Source organism: Leuresthes tenuis, unplaced genomic scaffold, assembly GCF_036924035.1.
Source record: "Leuresthes tenuis unplaced genomic scaffold, fLeuTen1.0.hap1 SCAF_21, whole genome shotgun sequence".
In the NCBI taxonomy this organism is placed as follows: Eukaryota; Metazoa; Chordata; class Actinopteri; order Atheriniformes; family Atherinopsidae; genus Leuresthes; species Leuresthes tenuis.
The window spans coordinates 22,056,673-22,084,393 of NW_027325375.1; the positions used below are offsets into that span (position 1 = coordinate 22,056,673).

General features: G+C 39.8%; 1 protein-coding gene across 1 annotated transcript; it reads left to right on the forward strand.

Annotated features, from left to right (window-relative positions):
- slc8a2a (solute carrier family 8 member 2a) lies at positions 1–26,653 on the forward strand. Its single transcript, XM_072375457.1, has 12 exons — positions 1–79; positions 13,840–14,275; positions 15,239–15,376; positions 15,528–15,755; positions 16,443–16,721; positions 17,031–17,465; positions 19,020–19,381; positions 20,962–21,065; positions 22,217–22,329; positions 22,883–22,982; positions 24,747–25,019; positions 25,137–26,653. Exons 2-12 carry the CDS (start codon positions 13,934–13,936, stop codon positions 25,511–25,513), a joined length of 2,751 nt encoding a protein of 916 aa, XP_072231558.1. The 5' UTR covers positions 1–79; positions 13,840–13,933; the 3' UTR covers positions 25,514–26,653.
- Positions 26,654–27,721: the final 1,068 nt, after the last annotated feature.

Consider the following 27,721-nt stretch of genomic DNA (forward strand, 5'->3'; position numbering starts at 1 on the left):
GAAAGTTATACTAGGCGTGAGTTTCCACATTTTCAGAAACAATGGCAGCTTTCGGCGGAACTGTGCCTCAAAGCTGAAGGTAAGACACAGAGGGAAGGGGGGTTAGGGTCGCCGATGCGGCGGACAAACTTGTGTGTTTTGTGAGACGTTGAAAGGCTACGCCCTCGGGACCCCTCTGTGGATGTAATAAGAAATATTACAAACAATTATTATATAGAATATGTTATATAAACGGTTATATCACATTATTGCTGATTTAACGGTTTATAGAGCTAGACTGTCACTTCGGGAAGCTGGCGGCGAGTGATTTAAACTTTTTCTACTTACATTCAAAGTTAAATATGGCTGCGACCTGCTAATTGAAAAACTATCTGTCTTTATGATTTCCACCAGGTTTACCTTGGATATTTATGTTTATGTCATGGCATAAGCATGCATACAGTAACAGGAGTAATGTGAATGCGAGATATGAGATCGTTTTGTAGAGCTATGATCTAGACACAAATGGAAAGTGTAATCCATAATCTTCATTAAAAACGTTTTTTGGTTCATGGGAATAAAAGTGCAGCAGACTTTGGTTATTTGTGATAAAATAGATGAGGCCTCAACCTCCTTGAAGACAATCTGTTTAAGTTGTTTTAAGGATATTCAACGAGAATGTGGCAATAGAATGTGCATACTGACGCACACCTGGAAGATCCTGTTCATTTTGATTATAAATTCCCTGTCAAATATCCCTGGCTGAACTCCAGAGCTGACTTTTACCTGATGGAATAAACATTATTCTTAAAGCAGATTGGCTGTGCCACATACAATAACCCTTCTCCCCCATGTCTCCTGTCCACAAGAGATGCCCATAGACGTGTTCAGAGCTGATGATGCATAAGACAGTAAGTGTTGACTGCAGATGCACTCCCTCAGTGCTGCTCCATTATATTGATTAGGCAGATGGTATTGCTTAGATCAATTTTTAGATAAGAATCCATACAAAAGCGCAATTGTTATCTTAACTTTGTCACACGCGGTTCTCTTTTCTCCTCATGTGTCTTACAATGAGTCGTAATGTTTGTAATGAAAGGCAAAGTTATAGAAAGCAGCTATTAAAGTAATAAGAATGGGCTTTGTTTGCTTGTGCAAAGCTTATTTTACGAGCTATTAAGAACTTGCAGCAACTAATTAGGAGCTGGGTTTATTCTTTAGTGAAGCCCTTTTACAGCACGAATGCCCACGATCTGCTAGTAACACCCTCTTAAGTCAAGTTAATCTTTTTTCATTGGTAATTTGATCACATTTTTCATGGAAATGGGAACCTTTTACAAAACATATGTCTTTTTATTTTATTTTTTTTATTTCATGTCAGTTTTATTTTCAAGTTTTGAATAATTCTAACAAGAATTGATGTTTAATCCAGATTAAGAAAGTTATGAGCTCGTTATTTATTTATTTTTTTATTTTTCCCCAAGAAGACAGTTATGATCCCATTTGCTGCGACACTTAAAGGAAGATGGTATGTGTTGGCCCTCGGGAGCTAAATCCAAGCAGTCCACCGCATCAGCTCGCTGACACTGACACTTGCAATTCTCCCCGATGTGTGTGATGGCACCAGTAAACCAATGCTGCTGCATTGTGTTCAGATACCAATAGGCTCATCACTTGTGGGTGCCATGGGACAATGGGCCATACTACACCTCACGTTTCTCTCACATTTCCTACACAGTCAGTCAGTAAAACTGTGTAGATTATCCGACCTGCCCACCTCTTAGTCTCCTTGATTTAGGGACGTTGGGAACTATGGATGGACCTGCTTTATCCGGAGTCAATTAGATTGCGCCTGCCTCATTTAGTTATTAATGCTTAATGCTACATTAGCAATGAGTGCCAGTTTCCCCAGTCGCATAAATTAGAATCAGGATGTAGCTTTGTGTACAAGCTCTCTTTCAGAGATGTTTAATTTCTGTTTAATTTATTGATAGTTTAACAGTTAACCTATTTAGCGTTGGGTTGCAGTAGTGTACTATACTGTAATGTATAGTATTTACCAGTCGTTTTGGTCTGTGGAAGAGGACAGTTAGTACCTGTGGGGTCTGTTTTGTTTTCACTGACTCCCTAATCTATTGTAAGTCCCAGCTGGCTGGCTGCCTCTGCACATTTTGTTGGTCTAAACTAAGATTATTGCAGTGGATTAAAGCAGTGATGTAAACTGATACAAAAGGCCCCTTTTCAAACACAAACATTTGTTAGTGGTTCGCTGACTTTCTGCTTCTGTCATCTGCGTTACACTCGAGGTTTCACCGCCATGGGATGTCATACTGTTTATGACCATTAGCAGTAAAATGTTCACTTTGACTCCTTAATAAGTCCCATGAGGGAAAAGCATTATTAGTTTAGGGATTTCTCGCCATGGTCTTGGAGGATCAGTTTGAATAGACTCTTAAGTGTAAGCAGTGTTTATACTTTTGATTTAGTCACTTTACCATGCACAGCCAGTAATTTGCAGATTCTGGCTGTTGTTGATGTTTCTAACAGCACACTGAATATTGCATAACAGGTGTCCCTGTCTGGGTTCATCGTGAAGCTGAGAATGCTGTTCCTTCTAAGGTGTCACTGGCGGCAGTGACTGAGCAGAGTGTCTCAGGTAATGGAAACCTCAGGAGCTGCTGTCTGCTGGCTGTCAGCACTTGCCTCTCGATCCCTTTCTGTCCGTCTCACCTCTGGCCCCATGCAGCCTCTTTATGTCCACCTGTCTCTTTCCGTTCATAATGAGGCTCAATTGGAGATCTTCGGGATCAGGAAAAAGAGTTGCGTGGGGCTTTTAGCATAAGCGGAATTACTCAAGTGGCAGAAACGAGAGATGAGAATGGCTTAGGGGACAGTTTATGTCCGAGTCAACCTGATCGAAGAGGAAGAGAGATGAGGAACTCCCTAAACATGCTTAAGGTTTTGAGGGCCTCTTAATGCAGTCTTACAGTAAATAATGCACATAATGTAAAATCATAGTTGTATGTATCTATGGAGGTTAGTTGGGCGATGCAGAAATATTTTCCTTTTTGTCCTCAGAAAAGGAAGTGAAGCTGGATCAGAAGGTCTGTTTCTTTGCATATAATTACTTTTGGGACAGTATCCATCAGCTATGGGATGTACTGTGCAGTCAACACTGAGTTGAATGGAATAATACTTTATTAATCCCTAATGGGAAATGATGTTGGAAAAAAGAATAAAGATCAGCTGAGGAACAGTTTGAAATACGGGAGTACAACATAAATGTCTTATTTTGAGATTAGATCAATCAAAAATAAAACGTAACATACACATATGTACTTAAATAATCACATAGTGACATTTGGCAGCACTTTGCTGTGAGTAGTGCATTCAATAGGGGATCAATGATAATCACGATTAGCTGATCTAATCCAAACTCCATGTTTTGAAGAAAAAGTCCTGCTTGCCTGAAAGTCTGGATGTGATTTCCTTATATCCTTTTCTAATACACATAAGTTCTATTCAGTCCTGAAATGAGGATGGTGTGGCTGCTTTCCATTGTCTCACAATGACTCTGCATCCTGTTAGCATGGCCAGTCGGCACCATAGCCTGTTGGAACTACTTAGTTGAAGGTTCACAGTAGATATATGGCTGGGCTTCTGGTCAGGGAGGTATTGAAAAGTTCATTTACACATTTACAAAGGACAGAATTTTCTCCCACAATTCTTTAACCATATTGCACTCATACAGCATGTGTATCATTGTTACAGACTCCTTATGACAGTGCTGACATAAATCATCGGTTCTCAGTTTTAGCGGAGCTTTTCTGCTTGGTGTCCAGTAACATCACTTTAGGATCCTGGAAAAATGCAGGTTCTAATAGATGTTTAGGATTTTATATGAATTTAAACAAAATTAGAAATAACTTTATGACTTTGTGCTCCCAGAAACACTTCATGTGCTGTGGTATTGACTCTTAAAAGGCTTCTGAAATTGATTTATCTATCCTTCATGTAGTGTTTTGATCATTGTGGGAGAAAACACTTTCTAAGATGTTGGTTCAAAATCTTTCTGAAGTGTTCAGTAAGATAATATCTAGTGACCACAAAGGCCATCATTCACATTGATCTCATATTCATCAAACCATGCAGTGACCCCTTGTGTCCAATGGATGGGGGCAGTGTCATCCTGGAAGAGATACTCTTAACAGGGAAGAAACAACTTTGTATTATTTTGCAGTGAGCCTTCCTTAAGTTTATGAGAATTTCCCCATTGTGGGACAATAAAGGGACATTTAATCTAATCTAATCTAATCCTTCTAAGGGAATCCAGAAAATTCCAGCAAAATGCCACACACAACTAAACAGAGCAATTAGAGCTCTCTTACCATAGAGGTCTATTTGTCACGTGTCCATATATTGAAATAGTCGTATTGCAGTTGCATGGTGGAGAGAGTTTTTTGCATGGAGTATACAAAAGCTTATTTTGCAAGGTAGCTGGATTCACACAGGATTTCCAAAAGCACGACCACGAGGGTGTCCCATCTCGCCAGGCAATGCTGGAGGTTATCATTAATGCTGTTGCATTATCTGTTATATCTGCAGTAGGCTTTTCCTGATTGAAAAGCTACCCTATGATAAACAGTTATATACCTTTCAGTGACTCTTTTCTTTACACTGTTCAGTGACAACTTCCCAGATGGTTCTGTGTAACAGACCATTCTTTGTGCATCAGGTTATCCAAAAGTAAGAGAATTTGTTAAAGGGAAAGTTCATCCCAAAATCTGGAACTCTGTGGTTTCGAGGTTGTAATGGGTGCATCAGATGTGTCTGCATAGACTCCAAAATCTGACAACAAATTACATCCCTCTCGTCTGCACACTAATCAGAGTCCCACTAAATGCAGCTGGCAGTGAGCTAAGCTGAAAACAATAATGCACCGTGACCTTTTTCTTCAATTATTTAAAGAACGCCACTGGTTGCACCTGCTGTGGATATGGAGGCAGGTGTGGAAGTGACTCCTGGCAGCAGCAGCCCTGGGTGAGTGGCAGCCATGTTGCTGCCACTTGTGGTAGTTCAATGTCTGTAAACTTTGGTGTAAATCAGCTCAGTTGAGCAAAATAGGCTTTGAAATCGTCCTCATAGTTCAACATTGTTAGCTAATGAGGTATGTAGCTACAGTGACAGTTCACAGCCAAGCAGGACGCCATTGTTGTTCACATCTTACATCTAGTCATTCTGTCATGATCATGAGCATTTTGGAACATTTATTGATTTCTGAATTGACACATTTGATTATAGAAGTTTTAACTGTCTTAATCTTTTTTTTAATCAATTCATTTGTATTCTCTCCCCTACAGTTATATACCATTCAGTCCCCTATATTATATAGAGAGAGCAGAAATGTCTGCAGAAGGCTCCAGTATATCCTTCAACTTGACAAATAACTGACTGATGTCCTTCAGTTTTAGCCACAGTATATTTTATAGTATTCCAGTCATTCTTTAAACAGGCACATTACACTTAATAGAAAGGTTGTAAATTCTACACAATTTCCTCAATGGATATTTTCCTTCATCATTTACAAACATTTTTAAGAACACAAGTAATAATCATAACAAAAAGGTCTTTGAAGAACATGAAGTCAATTCCAGGTAACATGAATTATAAATGGACAGAATAGAAAAAAAGTTTTTTTTCTCTCTTCAGAATTATATCCTTGCAGATTTCATTAATGCAGTTGAATTTCGCCATGTTGTCCATGGAATATACCGAGAACAAGGCCTATTTAATCAGATTTTCACAGTAAAACCCTCTCTTACCTACAGTAACATAGCAACAGGAAGGCTTATTCACTCTCATTTTAAAATTAAGATAAGATAAAACTTTATTGATCCCGCAGTGGGGAAAGGTCACCGTTATAGCAGCTCAAAAAGACAGGGTACTAAGGGCAGTTTAGATTTTAAATTATATATACAATATTATTGTACAAAACAAAAGATGCAATACAAAAATTATGCAAAAGATGACATTTCAACGTGAAATTTTAACAGATTTTACTGTGCAGCATTATACAGTCATTATACAGTCCCCTGCTTGGGGACAGTAGAGAGCGTTTCCATTGGGAATGTGCGTTGATCCGGTGTGTTTGTGTTGAGCAGGGACGGGCTGATGTACAGTGTGTGTGTGGGAAAGATAACTTAATCGAAGTGCTGCATGTAGTTTAATGCGATAGATTTATCTACTTTGGAAAGTAAGAACAATTAAAATTAGTGAGTGGCTTTTCAAAGATGTTCGGATGGCTGTTAATATACTTCAACACTCCACCCAAGTGTTAATATTGTGTACAAAACCCTGCACTTCATCGCTTTAGTTTTGATGTTGTTGGAACGACATAATCAGTCCTAAATAGCTGCTTTAGTGGGTATAGTTTCCCTTTCTTCATGAACCTCATCATGATAAACTTTTACATACATGAAAGCAGGAACTTGTGCTTGTTTTGCAATTTATGCAACTCAGGCTGCAGGTATTTGATCCATCTGTCTGTTACCTTCCATTACATTTACAACTAAACTGTGAGAGCCGTTACTTGCTGGCACAAGCAGACACTACAGTTCATCTGAGATATATGCTCTGACATTTACACTACATTTTGGTTCATTTGTCATGCAATATATTAGAAGCAGCAATTAATCAAGTAACAGTTAAAGAAAATAATAGGTCATTAATAACTGAAGAGGGCTCACACCCAATCATGTTTTCAGTGCTTAATGGGGCATTGGGACAATTCTAACTCTTACTTTAAATAGCTGATCTGTAAGAAATCCATCAAAATTGTAAAATTTGTTCAGGTTAAACAATTCAATGGTTTGTTATTGAAAATCTGACAATTTATCACAGATGATTATATTTTCACAATTCTCACAAAGTAACCGTTTGTTGAAATAGCAAAAGATAGATAGTGTTGGGCAAACATTTAAAATATAATTACTTTCAGTGTTAGACATCACAGGGCAGCATGCTCAGGATGAAATAGAAGCATAGAGGTTGAAAGGAGATCACCAAACAGAGGAACTGTACATTGATGCATCATGCCTGCCATGCTGTAAACTAAGCCTTGTACTCAGCCAAGCTTGCAGTGCTGCTGTCCAGATTGATGATAATGTTGACCCAGCGGACATGGAGGGAACAGATGCGGCATGTGAGCACTGACTTCCCAGAAACCAATTATTTCCGCTGTGGTACTGATTGAGCGAGCGTTGTTAATTTTAAACGCTCTGTCCCGATCTATTACAAAGCACTCTGAGAGAAAGCGTCTTGGAAGATCGTAGAAGATTAACTTCATATTTCTATAGAACCTGATGTAAACCGTTGATGCGTAGGATGTAGTTTTAAATAAACTGTACACCAGTTATTTGCATTACGGTCAGTCTTCGCAGAGAGAGGAATCATTTTTCATATGAAATGGTTAGAAAAGTGAGAAGGTTACAGAACAATGTCTTTCCATCTGCCTTAGAAATTGAGGTTTTGAGATAATTTATTTGGGCTTAATTTACAGGGTCATGTCAGCTGAAGAAAAAGACACCTGGCCAATTACATTTTTTAATTGCATAACCATAAAGGGTTTCCCTTGTATCTGGTAGTTTAAGGACATTACTTTCTAATGTCTGCATCTTTTGGTCAGGCTTCCTCACTCTTTCAAACTTAAAATCTTACATCCAGTCCTGAACCCAGTGGCAAACATCCCCGGACTTGTGTGTGTGTAACGTGTTTTTAACTCGTTTAAACATTTGCAGAGGCTGCTCTGGAAAATTTCATGCAATGGAAACAACTTAATGAGATAACTCTTTAACAAACCCCAGCCTGCTTTGCATGGGCAGGCTGGGGACCACATACACGTACTTCGTGTCTCCTTCAAGCCACAGGTTTCAGCTTGAAGGAGACATGTTAAACTCATCAAAAGGCTGCATTGCCACATCTGAATATTCTCTGGTTTAAACTCATATGATGATAGGTGTCTGGCACGTTTTAGGTTTGGGAAATTGGATAGATACCCCCAAATCAAAAGCATATTTCAGTAATGGACACATGTTAAACTCAACTTAGATTTTTTCTAAATTGCCAGACTTATGTCAAGAAGCTGTTTTGAGCTCAGCCGTGTTGCTGTTTAAGCACCAGGTAACATTGTTACAGTCCATTGGGGAAAAAAAGAGATTCAGGGACACTGAAAGTGAACAAAAAGCTTACAAAAAAACATCCACAAGATACATTTAATGCCACATTAGTGATTTGACTCACTCTGCCTGTCTGACTATGTCACTGCCTGTGTGGCCAGATGGATTATCTTACACTCTGATTCATCTGGTTCATTGACAAGCCAAAGCCCTGTGTTACTTATTAAAGGGACGGATCCCTTTCCTTTCTTTGCCACAGCTCCAAATGGAGAGAGACAATCGAACCCTGAGACTGTCTAACTGCCTTGATTTGTCGGTAACTTGATCAGATGATGTTGTGCTGTACTGGGTGCATTTGAGCAATTTATCTCTCTTGAAGCAATGTCCTCACAAATTCAGTTTAGATAGTTGTACTTCTTTTTTTAATAGAGTCACCATGTAGTCGAGCCATCCAAGAAATTTAAAGCAACAGGAAACAAAAATCTGTTGCATATTGGCTATCCAACCACCTTAAAAAACAGTCTTGGTCCAACATCCTGTTCTTTGGCAATACAAACTTTTTAGTATGTGTTCTGGAAGAAACTGAGTCAGCTTAAAGAAGCAAGTTTAGTACAGCCAGTACGTGGCTGAAATATTTGATTTTCTTGATTTCCTCTGATAACTACACATAAATATCAGCAAAACTAAACTGTATACATGCAGTAAATTTGTTCTTGCTCAACTTTAGATCTTTTTCAGCTTTATAGTCCACTTTGTCACTACATCTACTTGTTGATCTCATAGTAAAGCGTAAACGTGTCTGCAAAGTATGGCATTTAAATGAAAAATGCATCCGTCATCTGTTTGCACAGCTGTAATTTCCTGCAGTTCCATAAAACATGCAAACACTGGTCCACTGGCAACCAATACACCTCTGTGTATAATGGCAGTGTTTGACCATTCGTCCTTACACAGACTTCAAAACAAAACAAGACAAGCATAGATGTTTTTCTTGGAGTTCTCTTCTTTTTTTTTTTACTTTTCAAAATGGAGATTCATCCAGGCACACGTGTAGATGATGCGCTCAGTCTCCTTGGTCACAAATGTTTGGCTGCATGCCCTCAGCTGCAGAGCGGACTCGGTACACTCTCGCAGACAAGTGCAGAGGATTAAATTCAAGTCACCCAGTGCTCGTGTTCTAGTTGACACAGAAACTGCTAATTGCCTGTCATCTTCCTTTTATCTCTGTGTTTAAGTTTATTACACTTCACTTTTAAAACGTCTACTCTTTATTGACTCAATACTACAAGCTCAATCCACAAAAGTCCCTCCCCACAACCCACAAAACCTAAATAAGGCTTGGCCTGCTTCTCAGTAGCAGAGCACCCCCAGAGGTCAAGTTTTTTGATGGTTCAGAGTTGTTTGGCGACACAATATGGACCTACACAACATTAGCCAGGGAGTTTAAATGCTAGGAGGGATATATATTGTTAGAAAGCAGAAGTTATGCTATACTGATGAGTGTCGCCTTGTGCTTTGTGTCCAGATTCAAGCTTCACTTGGCCTGCAGGGAATTTGAGACATGGTATATTATTGGTTTATGTATGTAAGCCTCCATCCCTGTATGGTGTCAGTATGCATATGTGATTGTTTTAGGAATGCAGTTTCTTTGTCTCTGATGGACTGTTGAATATGTGCCAGCAGGGTGTTGTGAACTCCCTGCATGTAGTGTTTTGGATATATTTATCCATTCTTTTGCTCAAAATAAATTAAATTTAGCAAATATTACCAATGTTGAAGTCGAGCGCATTAATCACAAGATGATTATGTCCAGATTCCACTCGTTTTCTAGATGATGGTTACCTTTTTTTGTGCAAAGATTCACCACACGGTGACTACTAGGTGCTTGACAGTAATGCATCATCCATTGATGAGCAAGTAACACAACAGCTTAAAGCAACAAGTTGCCCCACATATCTTCTCATTTCCTGACAGTTCGACTTAAACCAACAGGATGACGTGTCGTTGAGTTGTAGTTTTGAGCTGACATTGGATTACCAGAGGTGAAGAAGACATTGGAGTCGCCCAAAATTGCTACCGTGAGTCAAACTGCATTCATTTATTTACCGTTATTGATGCTTGAATACTTTATCTCCGTGTCAGGCCTGAGCGCTTTGCATGCCAGAAAGAACATCCTTCATCTACCTGCACCCAACGCTGGGGTACAAGCAGGAAATATTAAACTGTTAAAGGTGCTAACTGCCTTTTCTGTGGCACTCCTATCGGTGTAAGATAACCCAAGGCAATCACTTATCGGTGGTGCTGACAGATAGTCGCTGTGTCAGAGGTGGTAAGGGGAGATGAGCTGTCACCCAGCTCACTGTTCTTGTGCGTGAAGAGGAAAAGTGGAACATCTATCAACTCCCCGCGACCTCTGCCCCACCAGACACGAGAGGGAGCTTGTCTTTTTTTTTATGTTTAAACAATGCAATATTGGAGTTATAAAAGGACATCACACCTGGAGAAAAATCGAAAAGAATTGACCTTAGAGATGTTAATCTGTGTCCCTGAAGAGAACATCCCTGATCTGTTCAGTTGAGGGAAAAGGAGCAGCAGTAGTGGGCTCATTTATCTACCTATCTACTAAACTTCTCATGTGGAAAGATTTAGAAGTATTCCATTTATGGCTAACTGAGAAATCTACTAGTCCACTCATCTGAATGTTTACAGAGCTGCTTGTAGTTGACATTAAGGGAGAAGATTTGCTGCTATATTTAGGTGGATGTATTGATAAATAATGCATCCAGCTTTTACAGTAGCAGCTTCTTGATCAGCTTGCCAGTCTTTAGTGAGGTCTTTAGTGAGGAAAATGCACCACTTTTCAGAACATATCTGCATTTTCACATGAAATTCTACACTTTGTGAATCCTGTAGCCCTGGTTTTAATAACATGTTGAAGCTTTTGTATGTTGTGAGTGTTTTATATGAAACTGTGAAATCACAGCTAATGTGACAGGAGAATGGACTGTACATGAGTATTATTATTATTATTACTATTCCCACCTCGTGCTTTATGCCAGATCATTTTATTCTGGGCTTTATTGTCGTTTGGAGTTATTTTTGGCGAGCCACCCACCTTCCGGCACTTGTTGTTGTAACGTGGCCCTCTGTCTGAGGTCGTGGTAACCATAGCAGACCTTGGAAAGTGAAATGCGATGCAGCGGGCCCTCTGGGCTGTATTTCTGAATCACAACTTCATAATGAGCTGGCTGAGCTCTGGCAGCATCAAAGATGCAGCACCTCAGTATCTGTTTCAACACACAATGTCTCCTGGTTAGGATGAACTGAGACTGTGGCTTCAGAGGAGCACTGACACTACTCACATCCATACATCCTCAGATGAGCTTGCACTGACTGTGCCAGCTACACTCTGCTCTGCTGATATCTGTACTTTAATATGATAAAGCTGAACATAAATCTTAGAGGCGTCGTGTTAGAACCATTTAAGCATATTTTTTATCACATTTAGAAAAATATGCAACATTTCTTTCAAATTTTATTGATAAAAAAATGTTTTAATATGGACATTCTTGGTTCATAAGAATGCATTTCACTATTATCTTGTATTTAATGAATTCAAGTAAACTATATATATATATTTTAAGATGTTTTACCTCGAATTAGCCCTCAATAAGCTTTCATACTGATGTTGGGAATGTGCCACAAACAGTAGAAGTGAGTGCTTAGTCATTCTTCCCATCTGGGTTCAGTGGCTAATGTGGGATAATGAAAACCACAGAAGCTGCATGGCTTAACGGTCGGGCTTTAGTGCTTCAGAAAGGTCATCTTGCTGTTAAGATAACCCAGTCGGGTCAGTTTACAGTTAACCGCGTTTACCAAGTCTCAAAACAAGCAGCTTGCGTCCTGTCTGAGGATACCTTATGACTTTTTTGGACATAGTTGTGTCTCGCAAAATGTGTCTCATCACACGTGCTTTGTATTATATAGTATCACAATGTGAGAGTGAAGAGAAGGAGCACTGATAGTAGAATATTTAATATTGAAAGCCTTGACATGAAGCTTTTTCAGCCACTTCCCCCTTTGGGCAAGTACACTGTGCTATGTTTAAGATCAACATGAGCATTGGGTTATGTATATAACCTCTATCTGTCAAGATATGATGCTAAAAATAACAGTTCTGTGCAAATGATGAGCTGTGTTTTTTTTTTCCTTTTCACTTTATAATCAAACTGTAAGGACAGTCATCAACTTCTAAAGCTGCCGGAACTGGTGATTAACTGAATGACAATGTTTTATCTGCAGTTTTGTCAAAAGCTATAAAGTGAAACTGTAAATTGACAGTAATTTGGCTCCATCTCCACAACACCAACATTGTTACAGATGTGAGCTTCATGGGGAGGAACTTTTCACCTGTTTCAAGTTAGCTGCTCTGCCTGAAAAGTTAAGCATGTTACTTTGTGTCTTAGTGTCAATGTCTCTAAGTTAAACTTTTAAAGACTTATTAACCTTAAGCTGATTCTACTAGTGATGTTGAGCTCTATATTGGTTGTCCACACATCTCGGATAGAAAGAAAAGGGAAAAAGAAATCTGTCGACTTGTTTTAAATCTTAGGTTTTTGGTTTATTTTTGCACAAGAAGCTGAGGAGGTGAACATTTTGACATAGGCTCTGGTTCTTTTACTGGTTCTATAAATATTTGCACTAATGTGGATCTTGCTTGGTAGTCAATAGAGGCAAAGGGGAGAGAAAGCATGGATGACATGACACGAGGGGCCTGGGTATGAAGGTTAAACTGATCTGTTGTGGGAAGAACTCGGCTTTTTTGGACACGCTCAGTGTCAGTGAGCTGCAGGGTGCAATAGCTTCTGTTTGGCAGGTTTATGTTGGACTAAAATATAGCTGGAAGGCTTGTGCACAGTGAGGCTTGAAAGTTTGTACTCTTTGGAGTTTTTTATGTTTCTGTTTAAACGCAGCCAGAGATAACATCACATAAATCTGCAGTGATTTCCACTACGGAATCGTACCTGTTTTTAAAACACGACGAGGGTCACAGATCATAGCAGTGCAGTTTTGCCTCTTGCATACAGAGATTTATTTGCATTGTCATCATTTGGTAATAGTATTGTTATTTATTGTTTGCAAGAAGAATAGATTATGAAAGTCCCTGAAATCTTAGTTATGGATTATTTTCTAAAGCTGAGAAATGTTTAACCAGATTTTTCGAACAGTCAAACACCATCTTAAGTTTATTTTTGATTAAATTTTCCCATGAAAATATTCAGTTTGATACGCTGTTTTGGTACTGTTTCAGGGTTGAATGTCTGCACTTGAAATATGTGGACTCTCTAAATGAGTTAAGAACTGGAAAACTGTTTCAGAATGTTTGCATCGTCATGTTTGCTACTCAGAGCTTAACATTAGGTGTTTTACTAAGACCAAGTTAAGTGTTAGACTGATTGGAGTGTCTTAAATTCTGCTGATATTTGGTTGTATCTGGTTTACAAGATCACCACCCTAACCCTAACCCTAACCCGAAGTCCATAACAGTCCATCCAGTAACTTTTAAGAAGATTTCAGGATAGGATAGAGCTAGTTCTGATATAAATAATTAGTCAATTCTTCCTAGAAACAGGGAAAACTAAGCTGCACTATTAATCTGTTTTTCCCCATTTTATCTCCTCCCTAGAAGAATCTGTCTCTGCTTCTCAAGACAGTCTTTGGACTCAGCGGCACCCCCTGTGAACCCCAACCCTGAGGCCCCCTCCTGACTCAGGGATACCATGGGGCCCCTCCCTGGTCACCTATCCCCACTTGTCTTCCTCTCCCTCCTCCTCCTGCTCCACCCCTGCACCTCCTTCAGGCCTCAGGTTATGGAACGAGCATCTGACCACCAACAGCCCGAGACCTCTGGTAACACTACAGAGTCTGGAACGCGAACATGTACGGATGTTGTTGTGTGTAGACCCGGCATTTTGCTGCCGGTATGGATGCCACTCAACCCTCCTGTAGGGCAGCAGGCAGGGAGGGCTATCATCTACTTCGTCTGTCTCATGTACATGTTTCTGGGCGTGTCCATTATCGCAGACCGCTTCATGGCATCAATAGAGGTCATAACCTCTCAGGTATCTATATGTTTGCTAATTCCATATGAAAAAAGCTCATTCTGAATTTAATGTTGATTGATTTTGGTTTAATATTGATGAGTGTGTTACTTCCGTTCTGCTCTCTGATGATAAATGATCGGTCGTCATCCAAAAAGAGACCCTAAAGTATATATCTAACCTACATAAACTGTAAGCTCAGTGTTAACGTGAAATGTTGTGGGATCATTAACCACTTAACATAAATATGTTAGAAATATCATAAACATCTGGCATTGATTGTGGCGTTATAATTGTCACCTGTCAGCCAGTGAACAGTTAGTTTATGTATTATAAATAGATAAAATGGGCAAATGTAATACATTGAGAGCCTTTGAGAGGGAACAAAAAGTGCTGACAAGGCATTTGGGTTCCAGCATTTCCAAAATTATGCATTTTGTGTGATGTTTCCAGCATATATTTGATTAGTAATAAAGGTGAACCAGTGAGGGGGTCATGAGCACCAAGGCTCATTGGTGCCTTTGGGAAGTCAAAGTTGGCCTCCAATCACACAATTGCACACTCAGGCATATCATCCTGATTTTAGAAATATAGAAAAACCTTTATACCAGTTTGGAAACATCATTAATAGGACATTCAGAGGAAAACTTTGGGAGAAAATAGAATCGTACTGCATGCAAACGACCCAGTTTCTGATACTGTAGACTGTCTGCACAAGCAATGGCAGCTATGAAAATAAATTCCCCACTACTGAGCATATCCTTTCAAAGCCTGCCCATTGTACAGCTGTTTCCTCTGGTCTCACGAACGTCTCAGATGCAACACAGAAGCAGTATAAGGATGCCCTTCTCATAAGGTTTTCTTACTACTTTGCATCATTGAACTCCATTATGACAGCCCTATCCCACTAGTATTTCAGGCACATGTTAACTAGATTTGTCTGTGTTCCATGTAAACACCATATAAAAAAAATGATCAAATCAGGAGAAAGAAGTGACCATCACCAAACCCAACGGTGAAACCACGGTGATGACAGTACGGGTCTGGAACGAGACTGTTTCCAACCTCACCCTCATGGCCCTGGGCTCCTCCGCACCAGAGATCCTGCTCTCTCTCATTGAGGTATTTTATTTCTTTCTTATAAAGATACAGATGCTTTTTACCTACATGTTTGACTTCAAGTTATTTCATTTAGTTACAAGGTGAACGAACTCGATTCATACGCGTCTATGTAAATTAAAAGTTGGGTTAACTCCCTGTTTCACTGTGACAGGTGTGCGGTCACAACTTTGACGCAGGGGAGCTCGGCCCAGGCACCATCGTGGGAAGTGCCGCCTTCAATATGTTTGTGATAGTTGGTCTGTGTGTGTGGGTGATCCCTGAAGGAGAGACTCGCAAGATCAAACACCTACGGGTGTTTTTTATCACAGCTTTCTGGAGCATTTTTGCCTACATTTGGCTCTACCTCATACTGGCTGTCATTTCACCTGGGATTGTCGAGGTGGGTTTCATGGTAGCTGAATTTCATTGTTTGGGCACTCCTGGGCAAAAAGCATATTTTGTCCACTGTTTTATTGATTTTTCAGCCTTCTCTGACATTTATGTTACATATATGACTCCTAAGGGTTAAATGTCATTGGAGCAGAGCTTCAGTGATCAGTCAGCAATCCCCCATATGAAGCAGAAGAGCTCTCATATCTCATATCGCAAACGGCGACATGCGCCAAAATTGACGTCACAATTCATGCTGTGCTTTGCTGTCATTCTGGCCAGTGATGCACCTCCAGATTTTTGTAACCCTTTTGCACGCTGCATGATGGGCACATTTTAAATATGGTAGATCTGTAAAGGAGGAGTGTGTGCGTAAGTCCATATCTGCAGGCATCCGTAGGACCCATAAAACCCACTGCAAATGTTCCAAAATACATCAAACACAAAGAAGTAAAACGGAAGAGTTGAAACTGGTCGCAAGGAGTCATGCACCAGTGCAACTTCAATGTCTGTATAAACTGGATTTAGATCCAGATCCACAATGGGTTAAGGCTCTGTGGCTTGACATTTGGATCAGCAACAAAACATGTTATTTCCCCAGAGGTGCCCAACTTTTACATAAAACTATACATTTGTGTGTATTTCTAATACATCAAGTGAATAAATGATCAAATGGTCATATCGGCTTTATCTCCAGGTGTGGGAAGCCATTGTTACGCTGCTTTATTTTCCGGTGTGCGTGATCCTGGCATGGATCGCTGATCGTCGCATGCTCTTCTACAAATACATTCACAAGCGGTATCGCGCTGACAAAAGGCACGGCATCGTGGTGGAAATGGAGGGGGACCTTTCCCCTAAAGGCATTGATGTAATTATGGATGGAAAGTTGTCAGATGGCAGTTCCTGCCCAGGAAATTCATCCAGTGTGACAGTCTCTGTGCAGACAGGCAATGATCTAGACCAAAATAAAGATGAGGTAAGACGTGTTCCAAGTAGAAATGCTGTATTGAAGACAGAATATTGTAAAGCTTTTCTCACCGTTATTGTTAGTTTTCGTGTTCATTCTGTCTTAAATAGCCGGATATTCTTGAATTTAAATAGGCTACAAGCCTGTCAGATGCAGTGTTTTTTATAATGTTTTTATCACTTTGAAGCAGCAGCATCTCCTAGTTTTTCCTGATGATTATTTTTGTGTTTGTAATGGTATTTTACATGACATTTGGCAGCATAGTGATTCCTAGAGTTACAATATTTCGTGTTACAACCAGTTTACTCTCTTGGATAGGTGGTCCGCATCTTAAAAGATCTGAAGGAGAAACATCCAGACAAAGACCTGGACCAGCTGATTGAAATGGCCAACTACTCTGCCCTGGTCCACCAGAAGAAGAGCCGCGCCTTCTACCGCGTCCAGGCAACACGCATGATGATCGGTGCCGGAAACATTTTAAAGAGACATGCGGCTGATCACAGACGACGCAAAGGACGAGAGGAGGCCGATAAAGCGACGTGTTCGCACATTTGTTTTGAAAGTGCCCAGTACCAATGCACAGAGAACTGTGGCTCTCTAACCCTGGGGGTGAGCCTTGATGGTGGCACAGGCCAGAACACGTTCTACGTGGACTACTGTACAGAAAACGGGTCTGCCAATGCAGGATCAGACTATGAATTCACGGAGGGAACCCTGGTGTTCAAACCAGGGGAAACACGTAAAGAAATCAAGGTGAAAATATATCTTAACTGGTGTAATTTGTTAATATTTTGAAACTTGGGCCCCTTGTTTTTTTTCAAAATTAAAAGACAAAAACTACCATGCAAAGTTAATTTGATGCAAAGTTCTTATATTTTGGGATCCGATTCTGGTCAGAAGTTGACATACATCTAATGGTGGAATGTTAAAGCTTTCATTGATTTGAATGTATTTATTTATTTACTTTTTCTGCATTATATTGATTTTACAATAAATATCTGGATGTTTCGATTCATTTAGGGATTTCTGACATCTAAACATTAAACATTTAATACAGATTTAGAGCTCCTAAAATTGGGTTGGGTAGTTGCACCTTGACCAGATGCTTTTAGTAGCTTGTGACTGGCTTCTGCCAGAATTCTGGTTGGATATTTGACGACTGTTCTTGTTAGAATTTTTAATTTGTTCTTGTGCTGACTTGGATCCAGGAACCAGTTTTAACGTGGGTCATTTCCAGTTCGAACACCAAGTTATGTCAAAACTGATCATTGCTTCCGCTTTGTGCAATCTACCATTTCCACACTTGCAGTAAAATAACTTCAGAGCAAAATTCTGGTCACGTCATGACAAACATCTGGTGCAGAATTCTGGTGGTTAAACTCCTATTCTAACCCTAACCCTAAACACGCATCTAGCCCAACTCGTGATTCTTTGTCTCAAATGGCGATAAAGCATTCCTCCAGAAGGTTTTTTGTCATTTCATTACAAACATACACCAGGTCTAGTAGGCCTTGATCTTTTTCAAATCTGACCATAAAACCTTTGCCGAGAGGGTTTTCCCTTTATCCATCTGATCAGTTGCATACTGCAGTTGAGGTGAAAGGTGCAGTTTTCAGTTCCTTACAACCCCGACTGGTTTTTACTCAATCGAGGGTGACATTTTATTCTCGAAAGGCGTTGCACTCGTAGCTGCCTTCTGCAGTAGTTCCAGACATATTATGTTTTCTAAATAGCTTCTTTTTTTTTTTTTTTTGTGAAAACACGTTTGACTTTTGAACCGTTTTTCTGTGCTAGTCTGGATGCTCTGCTGCTGAAATTATTTCTGCCAATTCCTCTTCTTCCAGATCTGGGCAAAGTAGCTACTGGCACAGTTCCCAGCATGCTGAACTTTCTCATTGAATTAAAGGATTTACAGTCAAGTTCCCTCTTCATCAGGTTTTGGAATCGATTTTCTTTTGTTTAAAAAAAGAAAAACTCTAAAACGATTACTAGAACTAAAAAATGCACATTCAAATATTCTTTTTTCATACTAGCGCCTCTTTTTTTCAGCAATTATACATCATTAGATACTTTAAGCGTGTCACTAACATCATAATATCATATCTGTATGATTTTTATCTTTTATCTATCTGTCTTTTGAAGATGTATGTGTACAACACTTAAAGCCCAATGTTTACATAATATTCGTGGCAGTATGAGTGCAAAGTCCCAGTCAGAACTGTCAGCATTGTATTCAGACAAAAAAAGTCAAATAAAGTCTTATGCATCAGCGAGGAGAGTAACCCCACGATATTCTGCACTCTCCAGGTGAACATTTTGGATGATGACATCTTCGAGGAGGATGAACATTTCTTTGTGCGTCTTCAGAAGCTTAGGTTAGAAGAGGGAGAAAATGAAGGGACAGGAACTCCGCCGAAGGGTAGACTAGTGGAGCCTCTGGTTGCCACCATCACTATCTTGGACGATGACCATGCAGGAATTTTCACCTTTGGGCAGCGGGTGCTGCGAGTGAGCGAGAGCAGCGGTGTGCTCGCAGTGACTGTGGTGAGGAACTCAGGCTCCAGAGGCACAGTTGTCGTGCCGTACCATACGGAGGATGGCAGTGCAAAGGCTGGAGTGGACTATGAGGAGGCTAGAGGGGAGCTGGAATTCACCAATGAACAGACCAGGTGAGGCACAGTTCGTGGCAATGACGGGGATGCAAAGGAAAGCTATAAGAACTGCATTCTACAGATGCATTTACTTAGAATGTCATGTTCTCTCACTACTCCCTGTAATCCTCTCCCTGCTTTTGGCACACATCCTGAGACCCACCAGCTACCAAAGACATACATCTTTAGAAATAACCTACAAACCCTCAATGATATTAACAGCTGTCTGAAGGGGATGTTCTTTTAAGAATTAAATATTTTTCAGGTCTACCTTCAGACAGGAATTTGATGCACCATTTAGTACCTGGAATAGCAATGCAGGGCACTGTCAGTGAAGTCTGCCCAACCTGTGGTGTTGTATGCATGTGCCTGTGTCTGCAATCATTGTGAAAATCTTAGAGAAAATTTATTTAGCAAGATCACCCACAAAGCCAGTGTTGAGTGTTTCACATCTGTCTGTCAGTCTGAACTGTGCATGATGCAGTCAGAAGGCGTCACACAGATGGGTGTTGTCCGGTTGTTAGAAATCCTGCATACAACGATCCTTTTTTGAAAAACTATCGCTTTTGTCTTTGATGGTTAATAAGCAAGAAAACAGATTTGGTAAAATACTGTTCATGTCTTAATCCAGCCCTTATTTCTTTATATTTTCTTCCAAGCAGCCAGACTTTCTTATAATCTTTTTAGCAACAGTTCTCCGGGGGGTGAACCAGTGTTGAGTCTACACATAACAGACAACACAAAGAGACATAATTTGTTTCCATTTCTTTCGTTGCATCTACAAAAAAATACCAAAGATAACACACTATGACAGACATAAAATAGTATTTTTTGCAGCAACAAGGTGATTCCCAAAGAGCTGTTAGCTGGAAACTTAGCATATCTCAAGATGGTGTGCAGTGTGTCCTCAAAAATTTGAGGAAACTGGACAAGTGGAGGACAAAAGAAGAAGTGTCAGGCCTAAGAAACTATCTGTAGCAGATGAACAGTATCTGACAAGGATGTTCTTAAAACAGGGGAAAACAATCCAACCAAAGACCTGACACAGGACCTGAGAGATGCATCTGGACCTTCAGACCCCACTGAAAGATTACTGTGGGTTAGCAGTCACACACGTCAGGAGGTCCTCTTAGACAGAAACACCTGATGACTTGACACCTCAAGCTAATCCTGTCACCCCGTCTAAACCGACAGATCCTTTCCCCATTAAAATTTCAGGTTGAATAAGCTGTGTTTGAACATAGACAGCTTGTACACTTAGTGAAAGACTGTTTTTAATGTGGGAAATTGATAGGTACTTAACTGTAAGGCAGTATAGTGTTACTGCTGAGTTTTTTCTACAAATTAACAGTTCAGACACTGATTAACTAGGGTTAACTACTTTAGCACCCTCTTGCATAATGAGAAGCAAGGGCACTGAATTATTTAAAGGTTCATTGTTATTAAATATTTAAGTCACTTCAATTTGTGATGTGATTTAGAGGGTAGAAAATGTTTAAGATGAGGGGATGTTGTCTTTTTTTCTGACAAAGCATGTGTTTTTATGAAGTTTGTGTGTGTGTGTGTGTGTGTGTGTGTATCTGCTTGAGTACCTCCAGTCAGACATTACAGGTGCGCATTATAAATGTGGAGGAGTACGAGAAGCAGGAAAACTTCTTCATCAGGCTCGAGGACCCCAAGTGGCTGAAGCGAGGACTTTCTGGTAAGTCTATGAGCATTTGAAAATTCATCTTGAATGTCAGTAACTGGACGATAATGGCGATGAAGTATTGTAATGAAGTGCAGTAGTCAAGGTTTTTCTCTCTCATTTACATAAAGACAATATACCCCAAGCAGATTGCAGCTGTATCCAATATCAACTTATCTACTGTGTGTGTGCAATACAGGTGCAGTCCTAACAGCCAATTATGAATTTAGTCTGCAGTACTTGCCTCCTCCGGTAACCTCAATGTGTCAAAGGATGGTGGAGGAATTGGATATCTGCGTGTTAGCAGAGGTCAAAGGACTCAGTTACACCCGTTTGTACAGGTGTAGAAGTAAAGACTAACAATGGGGAGTGGGCGTGTCAAATCGCTGAGTGTAGAAAGTTAGTTTTTTCCCCCATTACGTAAAAGTTGTTCTGAATACTGTTTTTAATCATCATCTGCTTTTATTCGCAGCACTGCTACTAAACCAGGGTAAGATTGTTGTGGTGTACTGTAGGTGTATTTGTTAAAGGTGCAGTTTGAAGCATTTCAAAACAGGTCCACGTTACCTTGAAAAAGGTTTTGTCCAAAAACAAAACAATTAAAAGTCTTAGTCTTAAGTTATTGGTGGCAACCGTGAAAACATTGAGATCTATTCACAATTAAATTCATCTCAACACAAAGATACAGTCTAGTTCAAACCAATTTATAAAAAAATCCAAATACGTTGGCGAAGGAAACCAACAGAACACATTGAATATTCTCTCCATTCTGAGTGTGCACGAGGCGACAATTGGGAGGAAAACTATCTTTTAACAGAAAGAAACCCTGTAATCTCTGAGATATTGCTCACAGGCTCGTGGGACTGATACAGCCCCCAAAAATGTCTGCCAACCACAAGCAGAGTTGTTAAAGGTACCTTAACTTTGCAAAACCGACGAGTTTCTAGGTCACTCAAGCATTAAATAACTGAAACCAATGTCCTCTAAATGCTACACACAGCACCTTTGAAATGCTTTACCCTTTATGTGTGTACACATGTGTGATTTGTTATTTTTTGCTTTTTACTTAAGGCTTGAGCCCAAAGCCATGGTGAGATTTAGTGTGTGTGTGTTTGTGTGTTTTAACATAGCTGACATTCTAGATTAACGTGTGCGCTCCCTTACAGGCGCCCCCACCCCTGAGGAGGAAGAGGCCAGGAGGATTTCTGAAATGGGCAAACCCATTTTAGGGGAGCACAGCAGACTAGAAGTCATCATACAAGAGGCCTGTGATTTTAAGGTGCCTGATAGAACCAATTACTCTATATTAGAAGTAAACCAGCAAGCTTTCCACTCTCAGAGGGGTTTTTTGGGTCACTAACAGCATGGTGCCCTCTTGTGCCCCAGACTCCCAATGGAGTGCTAGACCAGGTACAGTTTCTACCAGCATGTGATGTGTGGTGGGAATTATTTTCCGAACTAAACCTCCATGAATATTCTTGTGATTACAAGCCGGTTTCATACCTGCATCTGTCCTTTTTCAACTTTTCCACCCTTGATTTGAGATACACCGAGGCAGTCTGTGTGTATCAGTGTGTGCTGTGTGAGCTCTGGGCCAGCCGCTCATGCCTAATGTTGTCGTGCTGTGTATCATTTGAATGTGGAATACAGCAATTTATTAATATCTGCAGGGTTTTTTGTTTGTTTGTTTGTTTGTCAAATATCAACTAACCCAAACTTAAAAACAAACAAAGTCCTCAAAGGGGTTGAAATGTCACACATCTGAAGCATGTGACCATGTGAGCAATGATTTCTTCTGCCTCGTTACTAACCTGTTTCATTTGTTGGAACAGAACACTGTGGACAAACTCCTCAAGGACACAAATCTAGCTGTAGTGATTGGCACACATTCCTGGAGAGAGCAGTTCATTGAAGCATTCACAGTCAGTGGAGGTCAGTGACTATTAAATGCTATTTACCACGATTTGATCTGAGGAATTTTTTTATTTGTGTAAATTCTAAATAGATACTAAAGCATCTTCTCACATTTCTAGAGGTGATGCTGATCAGCTGTATATATATATATATATATATGTGTGACAAAAATAAATAAAATTTAAACTGTGCCCTTTTGTGAGCTTCCTGGTTTACATTTGACATGAATAAATGAACAGGTTTTTCAGACTGGTTGAATAAACATTTCAAATCTAATGTCACCAAAAGTTTCCAAAGATGTCCGTTTTCTTAGTTTAGATTCGACTCTACATCTTTCATAAAAACCAGCTGACGTTCATCATTTACACTGAGTAGTTACTTTGTTACTTCCAGGTGAAGAAACGAAGCAAACATGCTCACTCAGTCCGATGAGGTGTTTGACTTTTTCTATCTACATCACCATTCAGAGAAAAAGAATCACCTCCTGGCTACCCTGGGGGAAGTTGTGGGCCAATACTGCTGTTAGAAATAGTATTTTGGCCGATATCAGTAAAACAGTAAACTATGCAATATAGAAAATAATGGGATAGTTTGTATTTCAGCCCTTCATCACATTATCTTTGAGTGAGCACAAATGATTTCATACAGATGTATAAACCAACCTTTATTGTTGCCTTTCAGTTTCAAACTGCTTCAAAAGCCCTTTCAGCCTGTAAAACTATCACCTACTCAATGACTTTTCAGTACTATTATCAGCCCCGATTAGTCCAACAAAATGTCCTTGTGAAAAATTAAGTGGCCCCTATTGAATTGGTCAGTGAGTTCACATTATTGCAACAACAAGCAGGAGTCATTTTGTGCATTTTTCTTCATATTAGATTAATGGATATTCTAGATAATGTTCTCTGTCTAGACTGATAATATAATTTACCCCAGGAATCAGTCAACCAGCTGTTAGTTTATACAAATTTGTTGTTTGCTAAGTTGAATACTTCATATTAGAAAAAATATATAGCACCCCACAAAGTTTCTTTTATGCTGTTTTTAAGTTGCTGCTAAATATTAACTAACAACTTAAACTAACTCAACCCAGTGGACACAAGTTGTTGTTATCTAACCAGCTTTAATATACATAGAATTTATGGAAAGTGTCCCACCTGAAATGTGATCGGTGCTGTTTAATGAAGATTTCAGTGTTCACCAAAAAAATTAATAATAATTCACCACAAGAAGAAGAAAAGTTACAGGAAAATTAATAAGAATACTGTCTGAAATTCAGGAGATTTAATTATCTTGCAGCAATGACACATTTACATACAGAGGCTGTGATGCAAATGTTCAAAGATACAGAGTTCTCAGGAAGCTTTTATAGGGTAGAGTAGATGGATGCTTGCGTTTTTGCATGAGACATTTCCTTCTGTCCTGCTGGGAGCAGATAGTGGTGTTAATGCTGCCAAGGCTGTGGGACGCTCTGTTCTTAAAGCAGACAGTGATCCCGAGTGCAGCTATTACTCTAACAACATAAGCAGTTACACAGAGGTACAAAATGATTATGTGGGCATTAAGGATAAGAATTTGTCTATCTTAACCCCATTCTATATACAGTACTTTCTTATATGTGTCGATTTTGCAAGTCACTTAATTAAAAGATGGTACATTGATAACGTGCTCTGTTCTTGTTTACAGTCAATTTAAGGCTATGGACTTGTCCTTAGTTGGCTCAAAGTGTGATTGCAGCATTTGCTTTCCTTTTTGATTCACTGTTGTGTCTTTTTAAAACAGGCGATGGAGACGAAGAGGAGGGCCAGGAGGAGCGAATGCCGAACTGCTTTGACTATTTCATGCACATACTGTGCATTTTCTGGAAGATTCTATTTGCTTTCATCCCACCCACCCAGTACTGGAATGGCTGGGCGTGCTTTGTTGTGTCAATCGGTGTTATTGGTGTTTTAACAGCCATTATCGGAGACCTTGCCTCCCATTTTGGCTGCACTGTTGGCTTGAGGGACACTGTCACTGCTGTGGTCTTTGTAGCACTTGGGACTTCAGTTCCTGGTACGTGAGTCTTTTTTTAAAACTGTTATAGCAGTTGTGCTTCCACATAGGAAGCAAACATACTGAATGTGATGTTTACAGAATAACCTTTTTTTCAAACTTTGCTGTTTTTTCCAGACACCTTTGCTAGTAAAGTGGCGGCCACTCAGGATCAGTACGCTGATGCATCTATTGGAAATGTGACGGGAAGCAATGCGGTTAATGTGTTTTTGGGTATAGGTTTGGCCTGGTCTGTGGCTGCTATATATTGGCAAGTCAAAGGGAAGGTCTTCCGTGTGGAGCCCGGTTCGTTGGCCTTCTCCGTCACACTCTTCACCATTTTTGCCTTCTTTTGTATGGGAGTGTTAATGCTACGTCGAAGGCCATCCGTAGGTGGTGAACTAGGAGGCCCACGGGTCCCCAAAATCCTCACCTCACTTCTCTTCTTTGGAATCTGGTTCCTCTACATCCTCTTCTCCAGCCTGGAGGCTTATTGCCATATACAAGGCTTCTGAGAGAGAGCACAATGTCAAACGCAACACCAGGACATTCACCTGTACAGTGCTGTTACAGTAACTACCACTGGGAATCAATCAATGTCACCACTTGACCACCGCTGCCATGGTTCATGAAAAATGTCTACACACTACAGAGTCACATACGTAATCTGTATGTCACACCCACTGCAGGACCGATCCACTTAGTGGAACTCATTGTGACAAAACTGATAGATTTATTTTTAAGTTTGATGAATAAAATGGGCAATGGACTGTTTATGATAAAGGCATTATGCTTGAGACTGTCTACCTGTCTCCTAGGTCTGATTAGTACAGCTTAATTTAGTTTTTAAATGAGATAATCAATGATTGCTGCTTTGCAAAGGTGAGCTTTGTAAGTGAAAATACACGATAAGTTGTTCTGATGTCGGAAATCAGCAATGGAGGAACACTACTTTGTATTCTTGTAATACTTGTCTCTCCGGACATCTCTGAGTGAACTGTCCTGCTTATACTGTAGCCATGTATAACAGGCTAAAAGTAAAAGCATGTTCAAACTGTCTTTCATTTGTTGAAAGTAAATTAGCCGTCAGTAAGCATGAATTGGTTTTGAATAGAATCCTGCAGCCAATCAGGAGCACCTTTTTTTCTGCAGGTAACTGAACACAGCTTTGTTTCAGTCTGCTGTTGGAGAGATAAGCTGCTGCTGTGAAATGTCTCTCACTGTTAGATTACGTGGCATAACACATTATTTGGTGTAATGCGTGGCAGAAACTGAATTGGATCTCACTACTATCGATAATAGCAATGATCGTTACTACACAACATTGGCTCAATATTGAATTGTCGAACAAACAAAGAATCATGGCGCAATGAATTTCTTGTAAGCACAGAATATCTGCCATTTAGCACAACTGCTAAAAAGAGATGATTCATTCACCCCTGAAGTGTAATCTGTCTATTTATCAATGTTGTAATTTAATGTATTTCTAATGTAATGTTTTTGAGCTGATATGGACAAATGTGCATTGTAATTTATTATAATTTGTCATAATTACATTGAAATTTTAAGTGACTGTGACTCCATTGGATCCATCACCCACACTGTGTTACATCCTCATAAGTGCAGAGGAAGTCGATGTGATTTCACACAAGAAAGGGAAGGCTTTAAGTGCTAGGTCATAATAAAAGCTCTTTAAGTCCTTATCAGGTTTTATAATACAAACAGTGTGCTGCTGGTCATTATGACCAAACATCTCCACTTTGGTCTAGTCTGTCCAAAGGACATTGTTCCAGAATTCTTGTGGTTTGTTCAGATGTAACTTTACAAACCTAAGCTGTGCTGCCATGTTCTTTTTAGAGAGAGGCTTCCTCCTGCAACCCTTTCAAACAAACTATATTTGTTCAGTTTTTTTTTTTTCTAATTGTACTGTCATTAAAGTTTAAACTGAACATGCTAACTGAGGCCAGTAGAGTCTGAGCAGAACTTGGGTTTTCTGCGGTTTCTCTTTGCACTGCATTATCTGACCTTGGGGTGAATTGCTTGGCTGTTCACTCATGGGCAGATTGACAGCTGTCTTTAAGTGTGGATCATCTTTCTCACTGTAGAATAATGGACTTCAAACAGTTTGGAAACAGCCTTATAACTCTTCCCCGATTTATGGTCAGTAAGATCTAAGATCATTGATGTCATTGTGTTAAAGGTGCTCTTTGTAGAAGGGAAAATGTTAAAAATATCAAAAGTTACTTAGTTAGTTATAACAAAAGTTAGCGAAAATTACCATTACCACCCCTCCTTACCACAAATAAATTGTGTTCAGCAGCAAGTACACAAAATTGTAATGAAGTTAAGCTCATGTAGCTAAAACTTTTCTTAGCTCATTCAGTGACGACATCTAGCTGTGGAAGCACACACTGATGCAGTACTGAACCGCACTGTTTGGCATATGTGAATTACCAGAAACAGCAGTGGATTAACAAGGATGTCTTTTTTTGTGCCAATAAGGCAGAACCCGTGTGTGAAAAGGGCTACAGCGTCAATGTTTTTGCTGCCATGTATGTGAGAAAAACCAAGTTGTATAATGTAAACTGTACACGTCTAAAGTTTGGTGTGTTCTTGTACCCGGCCTGCACAACATGAGCAATAAAATCAAAGCTAGTCTTAGTGTATCCTTGATAAGGATCCAGTAATGACCAACAGGCAACAGAGCAAATAGAAAGACCTCC